Source organism: Nerophis ophidion, unplaced genomic scaffold (assembly GCF_033978795.1).
Source record: "Nerophis ophidion isolate RoL-2023_Sa unplaced genomic scaffold, RoL_Noph_v1.0 HiC_scaffold_43, whole genome shotgun sequence".
Lineage (NCBI taxonomy): Eukaryota > Metazoa > Chordata > Actinopteri > Syngnathiformes > Syngnathidae > Nerophis > Nerophis ophidion.
In genome coordinates this window covers 44,981-63,736 of record NW_026906965.1, presented here as the reverse complement: position 1 = coordinate 63,736, position 18,756 = coordinate 44,981, and the positions used below count along the sequence as shown (strand labels likewise).

The 18,756-nt window shown below is 40.7% G+C and overlaps 1 protein-coding gene across 1 annotated transcript; it reads right to left on the bottom strand.

The window, feature by feature from the left end:
* Positions 1-2,280: 2,280 nt before the first annotated feature.
* LOC133546801 (gastrula zinc finger protein XlCGF57.1-like) lies at positions 2,281-18,330 on the bottom strand. Its single transcript, XM_061892629.1, has 3 exons — positions 17,915-18,330; positions 16,261-16,527; positions 2,281-5,515 (listed from the first exon to the last, which is right to left on the bottom strand). Exons 1-3 carry the CDS (start codon positions 18,015-18,017, stop codon positions 4,077-4,079), a joined length of 1,809 nt encoding a protein of 602 aa, XP_061748613.1. The 5' UTR covers positions 18,018-18,330; the 3' UTR covers positions 2,281-4,076.
* Positions 18,331-18,756: the final 426 nt, after the last annotated feature.

The following is an 18,756-nucleotide window of genomic DNA, read 5'->3' as shown; positions in this document are numbered from 1 at the left end:
CTCCTTTGAGGCACACATTAAAAGCGTTACTAAAACGGCCTTCTTTCATCTCCGTAACATCGCTAAAATTCGCTCCATTCTGTCCACTAAAGACGCTGAGATCATTATCCATGCGTTTGTTACGTCTCGCCTCGACTACTGTAACGTATTATTTTCGGGTCTCCCCATGTCTAGCATTAAAAGATTACAGTTGGTACAAAATGCGGCTGCTAGACTTTTGACAAGAACAAGAAAGTTTGATCACATTACGCCTGTACTGTATATACCTTTATATACATATATACATACATATATACCTATACTGGCTCACCTGCACTGGCTTCCTGTGCACTTAAGATGTGACTTTAAGGTTTTACTACTTACGTATAAAATACTACACGGTCTAGCTCCATCTTATCTTGCCGATTGTATTGTACCATATGTCCCGGCAAGAAATCTGCGTTCAAAGGACTCCGGCTTATTAGTGATTCCCAAAGCCCAAAAAAAGTCTGCGGGCTATAGAGCGTTTTCCGTTCGGGCTCCAGTACTCTGGAATACCCTCCCGGTAACAGTTTGCGATGCCACCTCAGTAGAAGCATTTAAGTCTCACCTTAAAACTCATTTGTATACTCTAGCCTTTAAATAGACTCCCTTTTTAGACCAGTTGATCTGCCGTTTCTTTTCTTTTTCTTCTATGTCCCACTCTCCCGTGTGGAGGGGGTCCGGTCCGATCTAGTGGCCATGTACTGCTCGCCTGTGTATCGGCTGGGGACATCTCTGCGCTGCTGGTCCGCCTACGCTTGGGATGGTTTCCTGCTGGCTCCGCTGTGAACGGGACTCTCGCTGCTGTGTCTTGGATCCTCCTTGGACTGGACTCTCGCGACTGTGTTGTATCCATTGTGGATTGAACTTTCGAAGTATCCTGTTAGATTCGCTCGACATCCATTGCTTTCCTCCTCTCTAAGGTTCTCATAGTCATCATTGTCACCGACGTCCCACTGGGTCATTATTGTCACCAATGTCCCACTGGGTGTGAGTTTTCCTTGCCCTTATGTGGGCCTACCGAGGATGTCGTGGTGGTTTGTGCAGCCCTTTGAGACACTAGTGATTTAGGGCTATATAAGTAAACATTGATTGATTGATTGATGTGTGTAACACCAAGGTACATGCCTATATCAAAGTACATGTGTGTAACACCAAGGTACATGCCTATATGAAAGTATATGTGTGTAACACCAGGGTACATGCCTATATGAAAGTAGATGTTGATCAAGCAAGGTGCCTTCAGGACCAGTTTAGTTGAAAGACAATGTCAGTTTTCTCTTGGCTATATAAGTGGAGGTCCATCAGTGTTGGCAACTCCTCAGTAAGGAACGCAGCTATTGGCTGTCCTAGAAGACCACATGGCCTGCTTTACATCATCCATTGCAATGGCGGCTGGAGGAGAGAAGAAGAATGTCACGGGAGAGATCAAAAGGGATTAAAAATAAGTTGGATTCAAACTGGAAACAATTGGGTAGTTCTTCAAAGTTGGCAGATTTATCAAGAAAGTCAGCAGAGAAGAAAACAGCGTAGTGGTTGTGGGATATATTCCCTCACTTTGTAATTCATACATCACATTCACAGCTCAGCAGCCATTGTTTTATCAAACACATCACATTATTTAATACATGTTTTCACTCCTCTGTCCGTCTGAAGTCTTCGATTGTCACACTTTACTCTTTTTTTCACTTCATTGACATTTCTAGAAGTACATTTGAAATGTTTCCCCTGAATGCTTTTGCTGCTCATCTTTCCTCCGTCAAAATAGCTCAGCTTCACAATGTTGGAATAGTGATTGCTGATATTAATATTCTTCTACGGTTTAGAATATTACACTTTACTCTTTTTATTTGCGCAAATGAACTGGATGAAAGTGGTCTTTGTCACTACTTAGTGTAATTATATATAATTATGTATACAGAAACCTTCCATTTTTCACTGCTTGATTTAACTCTCATCTTATTTTATCCAGAGAGAACCTGACCATAAAAAGATGGCTGCACATCAATAAACTGTCACTAAACGTCAATAAAACTAAATATGTCCTTTTTGGATATTATAAAAATGTCAAACGCAAATTATGATGGATAACATCGAAATAAAAAAAGGAAAGGTAATCACATTTTTGGAATATAACTTAAGAACTAAGCTGGAAACTACATATAAATCATACAAAGAAAACATTTCAGAAATTGTGTGCAATACTAAATAGAATAAAATAAATACTCACAAATATTAACTACATGTATTGTACCCAACTTCAGTTGAAACATACATTGTTTATTGCATAAAAGTCTGGGGACATACATATAAAACAATCACAAAACAATCATCATATTACAAAAGAGAGTAATAAAGATAAGTCATAGAATGGATTCTAGAGACCCAACAAATGATTAAGTCACACATTTTAAAAGTAAATGATCTTATATAAAAGACAACTGTTCAAATGATGTATAAAGTAAATAATAATATGCTTCCAGAAGTGGTCCAGAAGATGTTTCAGATGTGAACCAGTAAATATGAACTAAGAGGGATTTATGTGTACTCAAAAGCAAAGGTATGAACACATGTAAAACAAATATGTACATCATATAAAGGAGTTCATCTATGGAATCATCTACAATTACAAAATAAAATATGTAACACTTCATTATTTAATAAAAACATATAAAACACAATTATGAATAAGTATAAAAGTGAAATATAAATATATCTACACATAAAATGTTTATTGTATGTAACATATTTTATGTACTGTTTATTCTCACCTTTTCAGTCAAACTGTTGTGTTCATTTTAAAGTACACAAATGTGTATATTAACTCATGTACTTGACTGAAATAAAATCGCTAATCTGAAGTCTCTAATCCAGGGGCGCTCACACTTTTTCTGCAGGCGAGCTACTTTTCAATTGACCAAGTCGAGGAGATCTACCTCATTCCTATTTATAATTTATATTTATTTATTTATGAAAGAGACATTTTTGTTAACAAGTTAATGGTGTTTAATGATAATACAAGCATGTTTAACACACATAGATTCCTTTCTTTCATGAAGACAAGAATATAAATTGGTGTATTACCTGATTCTGATGACTTGCATTAATTGGAATTAGACAGTGGTGCTGATAACGTCCGCATTTTCAAATGGAGGAAAAAAAAAGTCCTCCTTTCTGTCCAATACCACATGAAAGTGGTTGGATTTGGCATCTCATTTGTCCAACTTGCATACTCATTTTTAAACACTTTGTTATGAGAGTAGCATATGTGTGTGTGGCCCTTTAATGTCTGGCAGCAGGTGAGTGACGTCAGTGAGTGTGCGGGTGGGCAAGCAAGTGAGAAAGCGGTCGCTGAGGGCGGGGGAGAAATACATTGGCATCAAACTCCGTAGCTTGCTAGCTTGTGCACGCTAGCTTTCTGAGACTCTTATTTTGTTAACTCAGGCAGGATGAAACAGGTCTTTTATGGTGAAGACAGGAACTGTGCAGTCGGTCTTTAGAGTTTTGACAGTAGGTACGGAGTCTCTAGAAATAAAATGTGTTTCTCTGCGTCCGCCTTGTTAGGGATTTTTTTCTTGAATATGAGCTCGCAGCAGCCAGCGTCATCTCACAAGATCCTCGGGTGCCGAGAATGTCAAACAACTGACGAAAGTGAAGTCTTGGTATGATTGATGATTGCTCATTTTTATGTCTATTTTTTAATGCCTGGCTTGAGATCGACTGACACACCCTCCGAGATCGACATAATGCACACCCCTGCTCTAATCTATAAATGTTAGAATCATATTAAACAGATTGTTAGACAAACAACAATGTCACACATGTTATATGTACTGATGTTGTTAGAAAGTCAAAATGAAAGTCTGGACAGTTTATTTCAAATCCTGCAGTTTTATTTGCTGCTGCTGTTCTCACCAGCACACTTGTGTTTCTTACACTGGTACTTAGAAGACAATCTTTCACCACACACACTGCAACTCAACACTTTCTCACCTGGGTGTCTTCTCGTGTGGATTTTTAAAACTACAATTTATTACAACACATTTACCACATTTTTAGCAGGAAAAAGTTTTTGCTCCAGTGTGTATTCTCATGTGTTTTTTTAAATGGTCCCTTCGAGTAAAATCTTTACCGCAAATTGAACATGAAAAAGGTTTTTCTCCAGTGTGTGTTCTCATGTGTACTTTCATATTACATCTTTGTGTAAAACCTTTACCACATATCGAACATACATAAGGTTTTTCACCAGTGTGTGTTCTCATGTGCACTTTCAAATGGTTACTTTGTGCAAAACCTTTACTACAGATTGAACATGAAAAAGGCTTTTCTCCAGTGTGTGTTCTCATGTGTAATTTTAAATTTTTATTTATTACAAAACTTTTACCACATTCTGAGCAGGTAAAAGGTTTTTCTCCATTGTGTATTCTCATGTGATTTTTTAAATCGTCCCTTCGAGTAAAATCTTTAGCGCATATTGAACATGAAAACACTTTTTCTCCAGTGTGTGTTCTCATGTGTACTTTTACATTGTGATTTCTTACAAAACTTTTACCACATTCTAAACAGGAAAAAAATTCCACTCCAGTGTGTATTCTCATGTGTTCTTTTAAACTTTGATTTCTTACAAAACTTTTACCACATTCTGAGCAGGAAAAAGTGTGTTCTCCAGTGTGTATTGTCATGTGGGTTTTCAAATGTTGCCTTCGAGTAAAATTTTTACCACAGATTGAACATGAAAAAGGTTTTTCACCAGTGTGTGTTCTTTTGTGTCTGTCCAAATTCTTACTTTCAGTAAAACCTTTACCACAGATTGAACAGGAAAAAGGTTTTTCACTAGTGTGTGTTCTAATGTGTACTTTCAAATGTTGACTTCGTGTAAAACCTTTACCACATTCTGAGCAAGAAAAAGGTTTTTCTCCAGTGTGTGTTCTCATGTGTCTTTTCAGACTACGACGGTATTTAAAAGTTTTGTGACAGAGAGAACATGTGAAGTGAGTGTTGTCAGTGTGACATGTCTTATCATCTTTAGAGTCTTCATCATCAGTGTCAGGAGAGTGTGACGTTGTGTCCTCACTATCTGATAGTGGAGCTAAGAGCTTGTCTGCTTGTGATCCTCCACAGTGGTCTCCATCAGCTTCTGTTGTCATGTGTTGTGTTGAGCTGCTGCTTGGAGGCTCCCCCCCTCCCCTCTCCTCACTTTCATCTTTCACCTCATCATCTTCACTCTTCACAGGGACACCAGTCACTGGGAACTCCACCAACCTTTTAGGCTGACTGATGCTGTGTTCCTCCTCTTCCTCCTTAATGTGAGGGCTCAGTGGATCCACCACTTCCTTTTTAAAATGGGGTGTCAGTGGGTCCTCCTCTTCCTTTTTAAAATGGAGTATCAGTGGGTATTCCTCTTCCTTCTTAATGTGGGAGGGCTGTGGCTCCTCTGTCCGCATCCTGAAGCTCCACTTCTGTTGCTCAGGGTGAAGATGTTCTTCACAGACATCTGCAAGACAAACACAGCATCTCTGCTCAGTCACACACTGCATTCAGTACTTTTACATGCACTTAGGAAAAACAAGTTATCGTATGAACTGTCTTGAAATCTCAGTGACGCACAAACATGCTGCTCTGTACAACATTATTCACAGGAAAAGAAACAAAAACCAGGACGACAGGAGTTTTTACTATGGATGACCGATATGGTTTAAAATTGATTTTGCGATACAGTATTTCATTTAGAATTACTGATAGAACCATTTTAAAACAGGCTACACAGGCTCCTAATTTAGTTGCTGAAATATGCAGTAAAATATTACATTTCCAGTATTATTTTCTCAAAAAAAGTAACCAGATATTAACAGTAAATAAACAAGTACATTATTAATAACTGTTTTGACAAAATAATACAATTAGAAACGAACAATATGTTACTGCATATGTCAGCTGCCAAATTAGGAGCTTGTGTACCTATTTTGAAATTATTCTATTCTCAATCATATATCAAATTATATATTGTGACATATTGTTGTTAGGATATAGATTTGAGGTCATATCGCCCATACCAAACATTGGTTCGTCGAGTCGTTTTGTTTGGCCCACCAAATATATTTAATTTTAATATTCTTCAGATGTGTGTGTATGTCTAAAATGTGGGACTACTGTTCTACATCACGTGGAAGTGTCATGTCATGGGGATGGTGTGTTTTCAACTAAGGGTGTGACGATACGGTCAGCTCACCAAAGGATACTCGATATTGGATTTAGGAGAACGAGACAATATTTTGGTGGTTAACATGATTCTTACACATGTGTGTACTTCATGTGTATATGAATGTACTTTTAGGGACGGCGTGGCGCAGTGGGAGAGTGGCCGTGCGCAACCCGAGGGTCACTGGTTCAAATCCCACCTAGAACCAACCTCGTCACGTCCGTTGTGTCCTGAGCAAGACACTTCACCCTTGCTCCTGATGGTTGCTGGTTGGCGCCTTGCATGGCAGCTCCCTCCATCAGTGTGTGAATGTGTGTGTGAATGGGTAAATGTGGAAGTAGAGTCAAAGCGCTTTGAGTACCTTGAAGGTAGAAAAGCGCTATACAAGTACAACCCATTTATTTATTTACTTTCCCTTGTGTGCTTCGTTTGACTGTAACTTCATAGTGGATAATATCTATAAACAACCTCAATTGTTTTACATATTTAATTTGAAGGACTGTTTACTTATCTGACAAATTCAAAGGAAACTGCACTTTTTAGAAATGTCACCTATCATTCACAATCCTTATGTAAGACATTTGTTTCAAACTTTTATGAATTTTAATTATTAAATAATCTTGAGCAAAAAATCAGCTAACATTGGAGTCAATGGGAACTCCTCTGTTAGACCCACAAAGTCCTCCCAAAAAACATCCAAAAACTGCCAACAATACTCATTTTACATTGTGTGACCTGAATATTAACCAAGTATTAATGATACTGTTATTATAAGCGCTAATATGAAGGACCTACTTTTAGCGGCGCGTTGATCACAGAAGTAACTAGCTTATGCTGCTATATTGACATACTGAACTGTTTTCTCACCTCTAAGATGATGAAAGCTAATTCTACAAACCCGGTTTCCATATGAGTTGGGAAATTGTGTTAGATGTAAATATAAACGGAATACAATGATTTGCAAATTATTTTCAACCCATATTCAGTTGAATATGCTACAAAGACAACATATTTGATGTTCAAACTGATAAACATTTTTTTTTTTGCAAATAATCATTAACTTTGGAATTTGATGCCAGCAACACGTAACAAAGAAGTTGGGAAAGGTGGTAATGGATACTGATAAAGTTGAGGAATGCTCATCAAACACTTATTTGGAACATCCCACAGGTGTGCAGGCTAATTGGGAACAGGTGGGTGCCATGATTGGGTATAAAAGCAGCTTCCATGAAATGCTAAGTAATTCACAAACAAGGATGGGGCGAGGGTCGCCAATTTGTAAGCAAATTGTCGAACAGTTTCAGAACAACATTTCTCAACGAGCTATTGAAAGGAATTTAGGGATTTTACCATCTACGGTCCGTAAAATCGTCAAAAGGTTCAGAGAATCTGGAGAAATCACTGCACGTAAGTGATGATATTACGGACCTTTGATCCCTCAGGTGGTACTGCATCAAAAACTGACGTCAGTGTGTAAAGGATATCACCACAGGGGCTCAGGAACACTTCATAAAACCACTGTCAGTAACTACAGTTGGTCGCTACATCTGTATGTGCAAGTTAAAACTCTACTATGCAAAGCGAAAACCATTTATCAACAACACACAGGAACGCCGCCGGCTTGGCTGGGCCCGAGCTCATCTAAGATGGATTGATGCAAAGTGGAAAAGTGTTCTGTGGTCTGACGAGTCCACATTTCAAATTATATTTGGAAACTGTGGACATGGTGTCCTCCGGAACAAATAGGAAAATAACCATCCGGATTGTTCTAGGCGCAGAGTTCAAAAGCCAGCATGTGTGATGGTATGAGGGTGTATTAGTGCCCAAGGCATGGGTAACTTACACATCTGTGATGGTATGGGGGTGTATTAGTGCCCAAGGCATGGGTAACTTACACATGTGTGATGGTATGGGGGTGTATTAGTGCCCAAGGCATGGGTAACTTACACATGTGTGATGGTATGAGGGTGTATTAGTGCCCAAGGCATGGGTAACTTACACATCTGTGAAGGCACCATTAATGCTGAAAGGTCCATTCAGGTTTTGGAGCAACATGTTGTCAACCAAGCAACGTTAACATGGACGTCTCTGCTTATTTCAGCAAAACAATGCCAAGCCATGTGTTACAACAGCGTGGCTTCGTAGTAAAAGAGTGCGGGTACTTTCCTGGCCCGCCCGCAGTCCAGACATGTCTCCCATCAAAAATGTGTGGCACATTATGAAGCGTAAAATACGACAAGACTGTTGAACAACTGAAGCTGTACATCAAGCAATAATGGTAAAAAATTCCACTTTCAAAGCTTCAACAATTAGTTTCCTCAGTTCCCAAACGTTTATTGAGTGTTGTTCTGCCCTCACTATATGTGTTGAGGTTATACAGCTTGGCAGACAGCAAACAACCAATCCAGGACGTTCTAATAAAGTTACAAAGCAGATGAATCCATTTAGGTGTCATGGTCCACGTCTTGGACCATGTCATTGTTCTGTTTTGTTATCACAGCCTGTTTTGTATTTGACGTCTTTAGTTTCTGGTGGTACTTCCTGGTTTTTTTCGGTTGCCTAGTTATGCATTTAGTGTCACCTGTTTGTTGTTTTTGATCACGTGCAGCTGCCTCTGATTATTTCTGCCCCTATATATGCCTGTCTTTGTTTGCCTTTTGTTCTCGGAGTTTAGTTTGCTACACGCAACAGATGACGTCACATTTCCCGATTGTGGTAAAAGACTTTTTGTTATACGATTAGCTTCCATGCTATATTGTTTGCTTGTCCGTAGTTTATATACTAGCGCTTTTTTTTCCTTTTAGCTTCCACGTTAGTTCTGTTTGTTTTGTTTTCAGTGCCTTGTGCAAGTGTTTTTTGTTCAAAAATTGTTTTTGTAGTGTATAATAAATCATTATCCTTATCCTCACGCTGTGTTCCATCCTCCACTGCACCCACGAGAGAATAACTTTTCACCACGATACCAGCAAGACGTCACAGTAAAGTCCGAGCTAATGAAGCTTCTCTCGCAGCGGAAGTCGAAGAATTCGACAGGATAACGTGGAGGTTAGCCCAAGCGATGCAGGCTGGGACATTCCGCGGCGCGCCGTATGTGAGGATCTTGGGGCTTGGAGGTCTCCAAGTCCCGCTTGACTCCACTAGGTCCGGCAACGCCCCGTCTCACCCCACCCCCTCGCATGCGTCGGCAGAGGCGGAAGCCGCGGCGAAGGGCATCGCCTAGCGACAGAGACACGCTAACTCCACCATCAACCCATCACGGACACAGCCACTTTCAACTTGTCCAGGACTCACCATACACGCCTGGTAATCCTTTTTGTTTTTCTACTATTGACTCCTCCGGCTGGTCTGGTAGTCACGGGTACTGCACCCGTGACGTCAGCCCTCTTACGTCCCCAGAACATAGTGGGGATTAAGAATTGTTTTTAGAGCAGGCACTCCCTCAGTCGTCCACAGGGGACATAAATGACAATCTTACACTCCTTAAAGACATTTGTTTTCAATCACAGTATAAGTCTTTATTTTCTGAATTTGATTGATTGATACTTTTATTAGTAGATTGCACAGTACAGTACATATTCCGTACAATTGACCACTAAACGGTAACACCCCAATAAGTTTTTCAACTTGTTTAAGTCGGGGTCCACGTTAATCAATTCATGGTACAAATATATACTATCAGCATAATACAGTCATCACACATGTTAATCATCATAGTATATACATTGAATTATTTACATTATTTACAATCCGGGGGGTGGGATGCGGAGCTTTGGTTGATATCAGTACTTCAGTCATCAACAATTGCATCAACAGAGAAATGGACATTGAAACAGTGTAGGTCTTACAGTAGGATATGTACAGCCAGCAGAGAACATAGTGAGTTCAGATAGCATAAGAACAAGTATATACATTAGAAGTACATTTGATTATTTACATTAGGTTATTTATAATCCGGGGAGATGGGATGTAAATGGAGGAGGGTAGTAGTAAAGGGTTGAAGTTGCCTGGAGGTGTTGTTTTAGAGCGGTTTTGAAGGAGGATAGAGATGCATTTACTTTTATACCTGTTGGGAGTGCATTCCACATTGATGTGGCATAGAAGGATAATGAGTTAAGACCTTTGTTAGATCGGAATCTGGGTTTAACGTGGTTTGTGGAGCTCCCCCTGGTGTTGTGGTTATGGTGGTCAGGAAGTAGTTGGACATGTACTTCGGTATCAGGGAGGTGTCGCGGATTTTATAGACTAGGCTCAGTGCAAGTTGTTTTACTCTGTCCTCCACCCTGAGCCAGCCCACTTTGGAGAAGTGGGTTGGAGTGAGGTGTGATCTGGCGTGGAGGTCTAAAAGTAACCGGACTAGCTTATTCTGGGATGTTTGGAGTCTAGATTTAAGGGTTTTGGAGGTGCTAAGGTACCAGGAGGAGCAAGCGTAATCGAAAAAAGGTTAAATGAGAGTTCCCGCTAGAATATTCAAGGTGCTTTTGTTGACCAGAGAGGAGATTCTGTAGAGGAATCTCGTTCTTTGGTTGACCTTTTTGATTACCTTGGTTGCCATTTTATCGCAGGAAAGATTAGCTTCTAGAATGGAACGTAGGTAGGTGATCTCATCTTTCCAGGTGATAACAATGTCACCCACTTTTATAGTGAAATCACTGACTTTCTTAAAGGGGAACATTATCACAATTTAAAAAGGGTTAAAACCACTAAAAATCAGTTCCCAGTGGCTTATTTTATTTTTCGAAGTTTTTTTCAGAATTTTACCCGTCCCGGAATATACCTAAAAAAAAGCTTTAACGTGATTGATTTTCGTTATGTGCGAAGCCACTGTTCATTTTCCTGTGACGTCAGATAGCGATGCCAATACAAACAACATGGCGGTTACCATAGTAAGATATAGCGACATTAGCCCGGATTCAGCCTCGGATTTCAGCGGCTTTAGCGATTAAACAGATTATGCATGTATTAAAATGGATGGTAGGAGTATGGAGGCAGATAGCGTAAATGAAATTGAAGAAGAAACTGCAGCTATTGAGCGAATAGCTATTGACGCTATTCGGCCATGTCTGCGTTAGCATCGCCGGTAAAATGTGCGGACCAAACGATCAGGACTTTCGCATCTTGTGACACTGGAGCAACTTAAATCCGTCGATTGGTAAGTGTTTGTTTTGCATTAAATGTGGGTGGAAGGAAACGCTGGATGTAAATATGGTTTCAAATGTACATACAGCTAGCCTAAATAGTATGTTAGCATATGTTTGATTAGCACATAAGTCAACAACATCAACAAAACTCACCTTTGTGATTCCGTTGACTTTATCGTTGGGAATGCATCTGCTTTGAGTGTCGCATGATATCCACACATTCTTGCCATCTCTGTCGTAGCATCGCCGGTAAAAACCAAACGAGGGACTTTCGCATTTCTTGACACTGGAGCAACTTAAATCCGTCGATTGGGATGTGTTTTTTTGACATTAAATGTGGGTGGAGGGAAAGGCTGGATGTAAATATAGCTACAAATGAGGCGTAATGCTGCAATATGTATACACAGCTAGCCTAAATAGCATGTTAGCATCGATTAGCATGCCGTGCTAATCGATGCACATTCTACATAAATCAACTAGAATCATTCCCTGATCGTGTTGTTACACCCTCCGACAACACACCGACGAGGCATGATGTCTCCAAGGTACCGGAAAACAGTCGAAAAAACGGAAAATAACAGAGCTGATTTGACTTGTGTTTGTAATGTGGTGGAGAAAAATGCTGTTCTCTACCTAGGTGACGTCACGTTCTGACGTCATCACTCCGAGAGCGATAAACAGAGAGGCGTTTAATTCGCCAAAATTCACCCATTTAGAGTTCGGAAATCGGTTAAAAAAATATATGGTCTTTTTTCTGCAACATCAAGGTATATATTGACGCTTACATAGGTCTGGTGATAATGTTCCCCTTTAAGGTTGATATGGGACCCATATAGGATGGATTCCGTTTTACCTAAGTGTATGGATAGCTTGTTGTCAGAGAGCCAGGTGCAAATATTAAGTAGTTCAGCACTGAGGATTTGTTCCACCTGTGACTTGTCCTTGCCGGATACCAGCAGGGCCGAGTCATCCACAAACAGGAAGAATTCACAGTGGCATGCTGATGGCATGTCATTCACGTATATTAGGAACAGTAAAGGTCCTAGTATACTGCCTTGGGGGACTCCACAGCTTACTGAGAGGGGAGGGGCACCTCTACCACCTGTTTCTTCCCCTCCAAGTAAGATTGCATCCAGCTTGATGAGGTTTCATCGAATCCGATTGCTCGGAGCTTATCCAACAGTATAGCGTGGTTAACGGTGTCAAAGGCCTTCTGAATGTCCAGCATGACCATGCCGCAGTATTTGCCCGCGTCCACCTCATGTTTGATGTGCTCGCTCAGATAGAGAAGGCATGTGGCAGTGGAGTGCTTAGTTCTGAAGCCGGATTGGAATTTGTACATTAGTTTATTAGTAGCAAGGTATCCATCAACCTGTTCATAAACTATTTTTTCCATTACTTTCAAAATGGAACTGAGCATAGAAACAGGTCGGTAGTTACCAGGTTCTAATTTGCTTCCTTTTTTTATAAAGGGGGGTTACTCTTGCTATCTTGAAATCCTTGGGTAACTGGCCTTGTTTGATTGAGAAGTTTATTATATGTGTGATTATTGGGGCAATGGTGGTGGCAGAGTCCCCTCTGAAACCCCTCCACCTGTGACTTTTCCTCCCACCCTGTCTACCTCTTTCAGTTCCTACCCCCACTCACCCCTAGAGGTAGTTTTAGACCGTAGAGAGAGCGTCTGGCATCCGCTTGTGGAAGGGGGGGCTCGTGCTGGAGGTAGCACAGCGGCGTTCAGCCGAGTCTCTTCTCCTAGTTTGTATGGTTGACAGGTATTCTTGTTTCCATCGCTTCCAGAATCTATCAGAGAGAGATTGGACTTTCCGCCATTGTTGTGAGTGGATGTCTTTCACGTTGAAGTCTCCTGGCGGTGCAGATATGACGTCTCTCTTCAGTGTCAGCAAGGTTGCAGGTGTTAGTATTGCTGGCATCTCTGGTTTAGTTGAAACTGGAATGAGAGGTCTTGCGTTTATAATTGCCATGACCTCAGCCATGAGAGTGGTGAGCACCTCATGAGAAAGGTGAGAGCCTCCCTCCTTAAGGAGCAATGCATCCAGGATACGGCGAGTGATGCCAATTAGTCTTTCCCACACTCCTCCCATGTGGGAAAAGTTTGGCGGATTGAAGATCCAAGTGCACACTTTGTCCTGCAGGTAAGTTTTCAACTCTTTTTTCGACGACTCTTCCTCTTTTTCCGACCACTTGTCCCTCGCCGTCACCTTCTCTTCCTCGTCATGCTTCTCGTCGTCTGTGCTGGAGTCCATGACGATGGCCTTGGACTTGCTCCCCGCTCTGGACTTCTTGGGGCTGGACGAGGAGCGTCCTGCTTGGGCGTCGCTCTTCTTGCCCTTGGCGGCCGACACTTTTTTCTTGGCCCTCTTCTTTTTCTTGGCGGGAAGCTGTTTGCCGCTGTTCTGTCTCTGAGGATCTCATCAGTCCCCACGTTGACTTTCAAGATGTCAAAACCATACGGTACATCAGCGAAGCAATACAAAAACTCATGAAAAAAATAAACACAGCTGTAAAACACTTACATACAAACAAGACAGCTGCTTGTACACCCGAAAGAGAACAAAGAACAGTGTCTAAGAGGAGCATCAACATTTGCATTTAAACTGTAAAATCCTGTTTATGATTTATTTACTCTACTTATTTAAATATGAACAATTTCCTTTAGGAAACTTTTATGATTTGTGTGTTGTTGTAGCTGGTATGCTGCAATTTTTTTTTTTTTCCCCCAAGATGGCGACCCTGTAGTGGCTGCTGTTGGCAGGAACTCTGTGCTCTTGTGTCATCCTTTTGTGTTTCCCTCTTCTTTTCATGTTTATATATATATACATATATATATATATATATATGTGTATTATTATTTTTATTTTTTATGCCTTTTGGTCCGGACCTTTTGGGACTGTGTGACAAGGGGTGGCACTTTCGTGACTTCTGCGGTGCTTTTTTGTGAACTTCTGGATCTGCCTCCCGAGAGCCTTTTGGCCATGGAGACCAGCTGCTGGGTCTCTGCCACACCAGAGTCCGTTTGGAGAGACTGGAGGAGATGCAGATGAAGAGACAGGACTGCGGAGCTAGCACTGAGCGCCGGGACGGAAAAGCTTCACAGTGTCTTGGCTGAATGAGCAGGTATCGGACACCTCGGTCTCTTTGGACATATCCTCACTCATCCATGCGGACTGGACACTGGCCGAGACTTGGTTTGGCGGCCGAGAGTGGAGTCGGCTCTCTTGGTTGCTTTGTTGGGTCTGCTCCCGTCTCTGGCCATGCTCCCTTCACCCCAACAGACAATGGCGTGGGACACCGCAAAAGCCACCACAGTGTATATGTTTCTTTTACTTTTTATTCATGTATGTATGTAGAAGTGGCTGGTTGCATCAGCTCTGCTCTTTTAATGTCCTTTGTCTTCTTTGATGTTTCCCTCTTACACACATGAAAGAGGAATGTGTGCTATGGCTATGAGTTGTTTTCTTCCCTTGGCCTCAGTCTGGACCGCCTCTCCAGGGGCCCAGGCTTAGACCGATTTTTTTTTTCTCTCATTGCCCCCACTTTTTTACCTGTATGTATCTCACCTTTTTTGCAAGGGGCGCCGCAAGTTGGCAGACCCGTCAGCGATCCTGTTCTGTCTCCCTGGAATCTTTGTCTGACCTTGAATGGGATTCTGCTGAACATTTTAATTTCCCCTCGGGGATTAATAAAGTATGTCTAATTCTGATTCTTCACCTTTTTTGCAAGGGGCGCCGCAAGTTGGCAGACCCGTCAGCGATCCTGTTCTGTCTCCCTAGAATGTTTGTCTGACCTTGAATGGGATTCTGCTGAACATTTTAATTTCCCCTCGGGGGTTAATAAAATATGTCTGATTCTGATGTTTAACATCAACAAAACATGGCTAATTAGTACAAATAAACTACATTAATTCATCTCTCAACGGTGTTGAGACATTGCTGGACAGCGGAGTAGTAACTAAATCCAAATAAAAAATGATTTTATTTTTTTAAGATATCTGGCTTGTATTTTCAGTAGGGATGTAAATTTATAGATTCATGGATATGATACCCTAATAAATATTCCTTATCGATACCAGTATTTATCAGTACTCTTGTCGGTACTACATGTCATTTGTGGAAATAAAAACCTGGAAAAAAGGCATTTTCAATAGCATTTCTATTAGCACAAGAGTTTGAACACCTCCAACATGATGTTCTGTAACATTTTAAAGCAGGGAAGTCTTTTATCAGCAGCTGTTTATTTGAAGTCTTAAATAGATAGATAGATAGTACTTCATTGATTCCTTCAGGAGAGTTCCTTCAGGAAAATTTAAAGAAGTCAACTATGTGTGCAGTGCAAGGTGAAATGCAGTTATGTCATCTTCTTCTCAATAACACACACATCAAACTTTGGTTGCTTCCTTATTTGTCATCATTCAAAGCTGATTGTAATGTGTAGCAGCGGCAGCTGAACTCAGTGTGAAAATGTATCATAGTTACGTCAGTCAGCTGGAATTAAAAATACAAATAGTTGTGCCGTTAGTCCAGAATCTTCACGGTCCTCATGGACAACATAATTAGGAACCAGTACTAAAAAAATGGTACTTGGTGTACATCTCTTATCTTCACCACTAAACCTTTGAAATATGCTGACATATGTGCTGCTAAGGTAAATAAACAGTAGCCATATTGAATGTTTGCCTTCATTTGACCACGTGAGGTAAGGAGGACGGCCCCTAGGTCACATGGTTACACCCCAGCAATTACATTGTTGATGATTGATGAGCATTCATATTTAAATGGTGGTGTTAAAAAGCAAACATATCTTCATCTTTAGTGATAAATGTGTCCCCCGGATGAACATGTGTCACAAACATTGTATTAGATGATATGTGGATGTTGTGCTTACTTGGACTGTGATGAAGCTGTGAGGACTCAGGTGGTTTGTCTTCATGCTCTTCAGTCTTCACAGAGACAACAGTCAGTGGAAACTTGCTGACATCAGCCTCCTCCTGCCCTAGAAGACACTCTCCCCCCTCTTCCTCTTTGAAATAAGAGGGCTGTGGAACCTCCTTGTCCCCTTTAAAATGTGAGGGCTGTGGATACTTTACAGTGAAACTGTCCCCCTGCAGATGAGGGAGACATTCTTCTTGGTGTCCAATCAGCTGATGGATGTCTACAAGACACAAACAAAACGCATTTTAACTCCTACATGCTGAATATTAAATTGTACATGAAATATAGGGCTGTGGCTATTGAAAATTTTATTAATCAAGTGTTCTACTGGAAATTTTCCGATTAGTTGAGTAACTGAATAAAACAGTGTTGCTTGGTTAAAGACAAATTTAAGCGACTATAAAACATTTCACTTAATAATGAACAGTCAATTGGTTTGAGATGGTATGAGATCAAAATGTTATCTTTAGAGCAGGCTTTGTTTTTTTGCCAATCACAGCCACGTTAAAAAGTCAAAGTACCAATGATTGTCACACACACACTAGGTGTGGGGAGATTATTCTCTGCATTTGGCCCATCACCCTTGATCACATCCTGGGAGGTGAGGGGAGCAGTGAGCAGCAGCGGTGGCCACGCCCGGGAATAACTTTTATGGTGATTAAACCCCAATTAAAACCCTTGATGCTGAGTGCAAGGCCGAGAAGTAATGGGTCCCATTTGTATAGTATTTGGTATGACTGGGTTGGGGTTCGAACTCACAACCTACCGATCTCAGGGAGGGTGCACCGACATGAAGGAAATAACAGGTCAGTATGCTTTGACACACATATATAACTTGTCAAACCTGCCAGCTATCAGGCTAGGTTTACAGCGTCAGTCACCATGGTAACTGACTCTGACTTTGTCTTACCTCTCTTATTTTTGGAGGTAAAACTCTCGAGCTTTACATACTCAGGACTTTGCACTTAACCTGCTCTCTGGAAAATTCCCCCGGTGACTGTGTGAGTTTTGTGTAAACTTGTTGATACACATTGTTACAAACATCAAACTCTCAAAAATATTGTGTGTCTGACACTGTCTCGTTTTTATGAAGAACATAAAACAATTCACGGTGGCAGAGGGGTTAGTGCGTCTGCCTCACAATACCAAGTTCCTGCAGTCCTGGGTTCAAATCCAGGCTTGGGATCTTTCTGTGTGGAGTTTGCATGTTCTCCCCGTGAATGCGTGGGTTCCCTCCGGGTACTCCGGCTTCCTCCCACTTCCAAAAACATGCACCTGGAGATAGGTTGATTGGCAACACTAAATTGGCCCTAGTGTGTGAATGTGAGTGTTAATGTTGTTCGTCTATCTGTGTTGGCTCTGCGATGAGGTGGAGACTTGTCCAGGGTGTACCCCGCCTTCCGCCCGATTGTAGCTGAGATAGGCGCCTGCGCCCCCCGCGACCCCAAAAGGGAATAAGCGGTAGAAAATGGATGGATGGATGGATAAAACAATTAGTGCATCATCCTCACATAACAATTAATCTTCCTACAGACAATCTATTTAGGAATAGTGTTAATGATGAATTATAAAGTTAGTAAAGATGTGAGAGTAAGAAGTAAACAAACCTGTTCTGTGTAACACAACTTGATGTTTTTCATGTTGTCGCTCCTTCTCCTCTTTTGTTGGACAAAGTTCCTCCTCGTACTCTGCTGTCGTTCTTTGGCACATTTTCACACAATCACAACACTTTACACTCACACTCGATCTTTACTTAGTGATGTGTTTTGATCACTTCCGCCTCTCTTTGTTAGCAGCTAACAAGCTAAGCTAACTAGCAGGCTAAGCTAGCTCGAGAAGCATCAAAGTGCGCTCAGACTAATATAACCGGATGCAAACAGTTATTAACGATGTTTACTCTATTTACTAGAGTGTAATAAAGGACATATATGTGTACATGGAGACACAGATTAAGAACACTGAACTGTGACGACTGCAATAACGTCTTCACCGTCAGACGCCATCTTGCTTTATCCTCGCCGTGTTTGGTTCGCGCGCAGTGTTGTCAGATCTCGCGAGAGAAACAAGTAAGCAGCTATTTTCCAAATCTCGCGAGAGAAATAAGTAAAACCAGCTTTCCGCCACCGGTAAAAATATTTTATTATATACTATTTACTTATTATGAAAATAAAAGTAAAATTGTCCATTTCAAATTTTCATAGTAAAGACATAAAACTTATTTCCGTAAAAAAATGTCAATATTTAAAAATATATTCAAACAAAAATAGCATAAGGAATGACAAAAAAGAAACAAAATTAATATTACATTAATGATATTATTTTCGTTTTTGATGTTAATCGTTTTTATAATGTAATTTAGAATGTGGGAGGTTTTCATGTTCTTTTCAAATTTCCTTTGAATAGAATAGAATTGAATAGAGTTTTATTGTCATTATTGCAGTGAACAGGT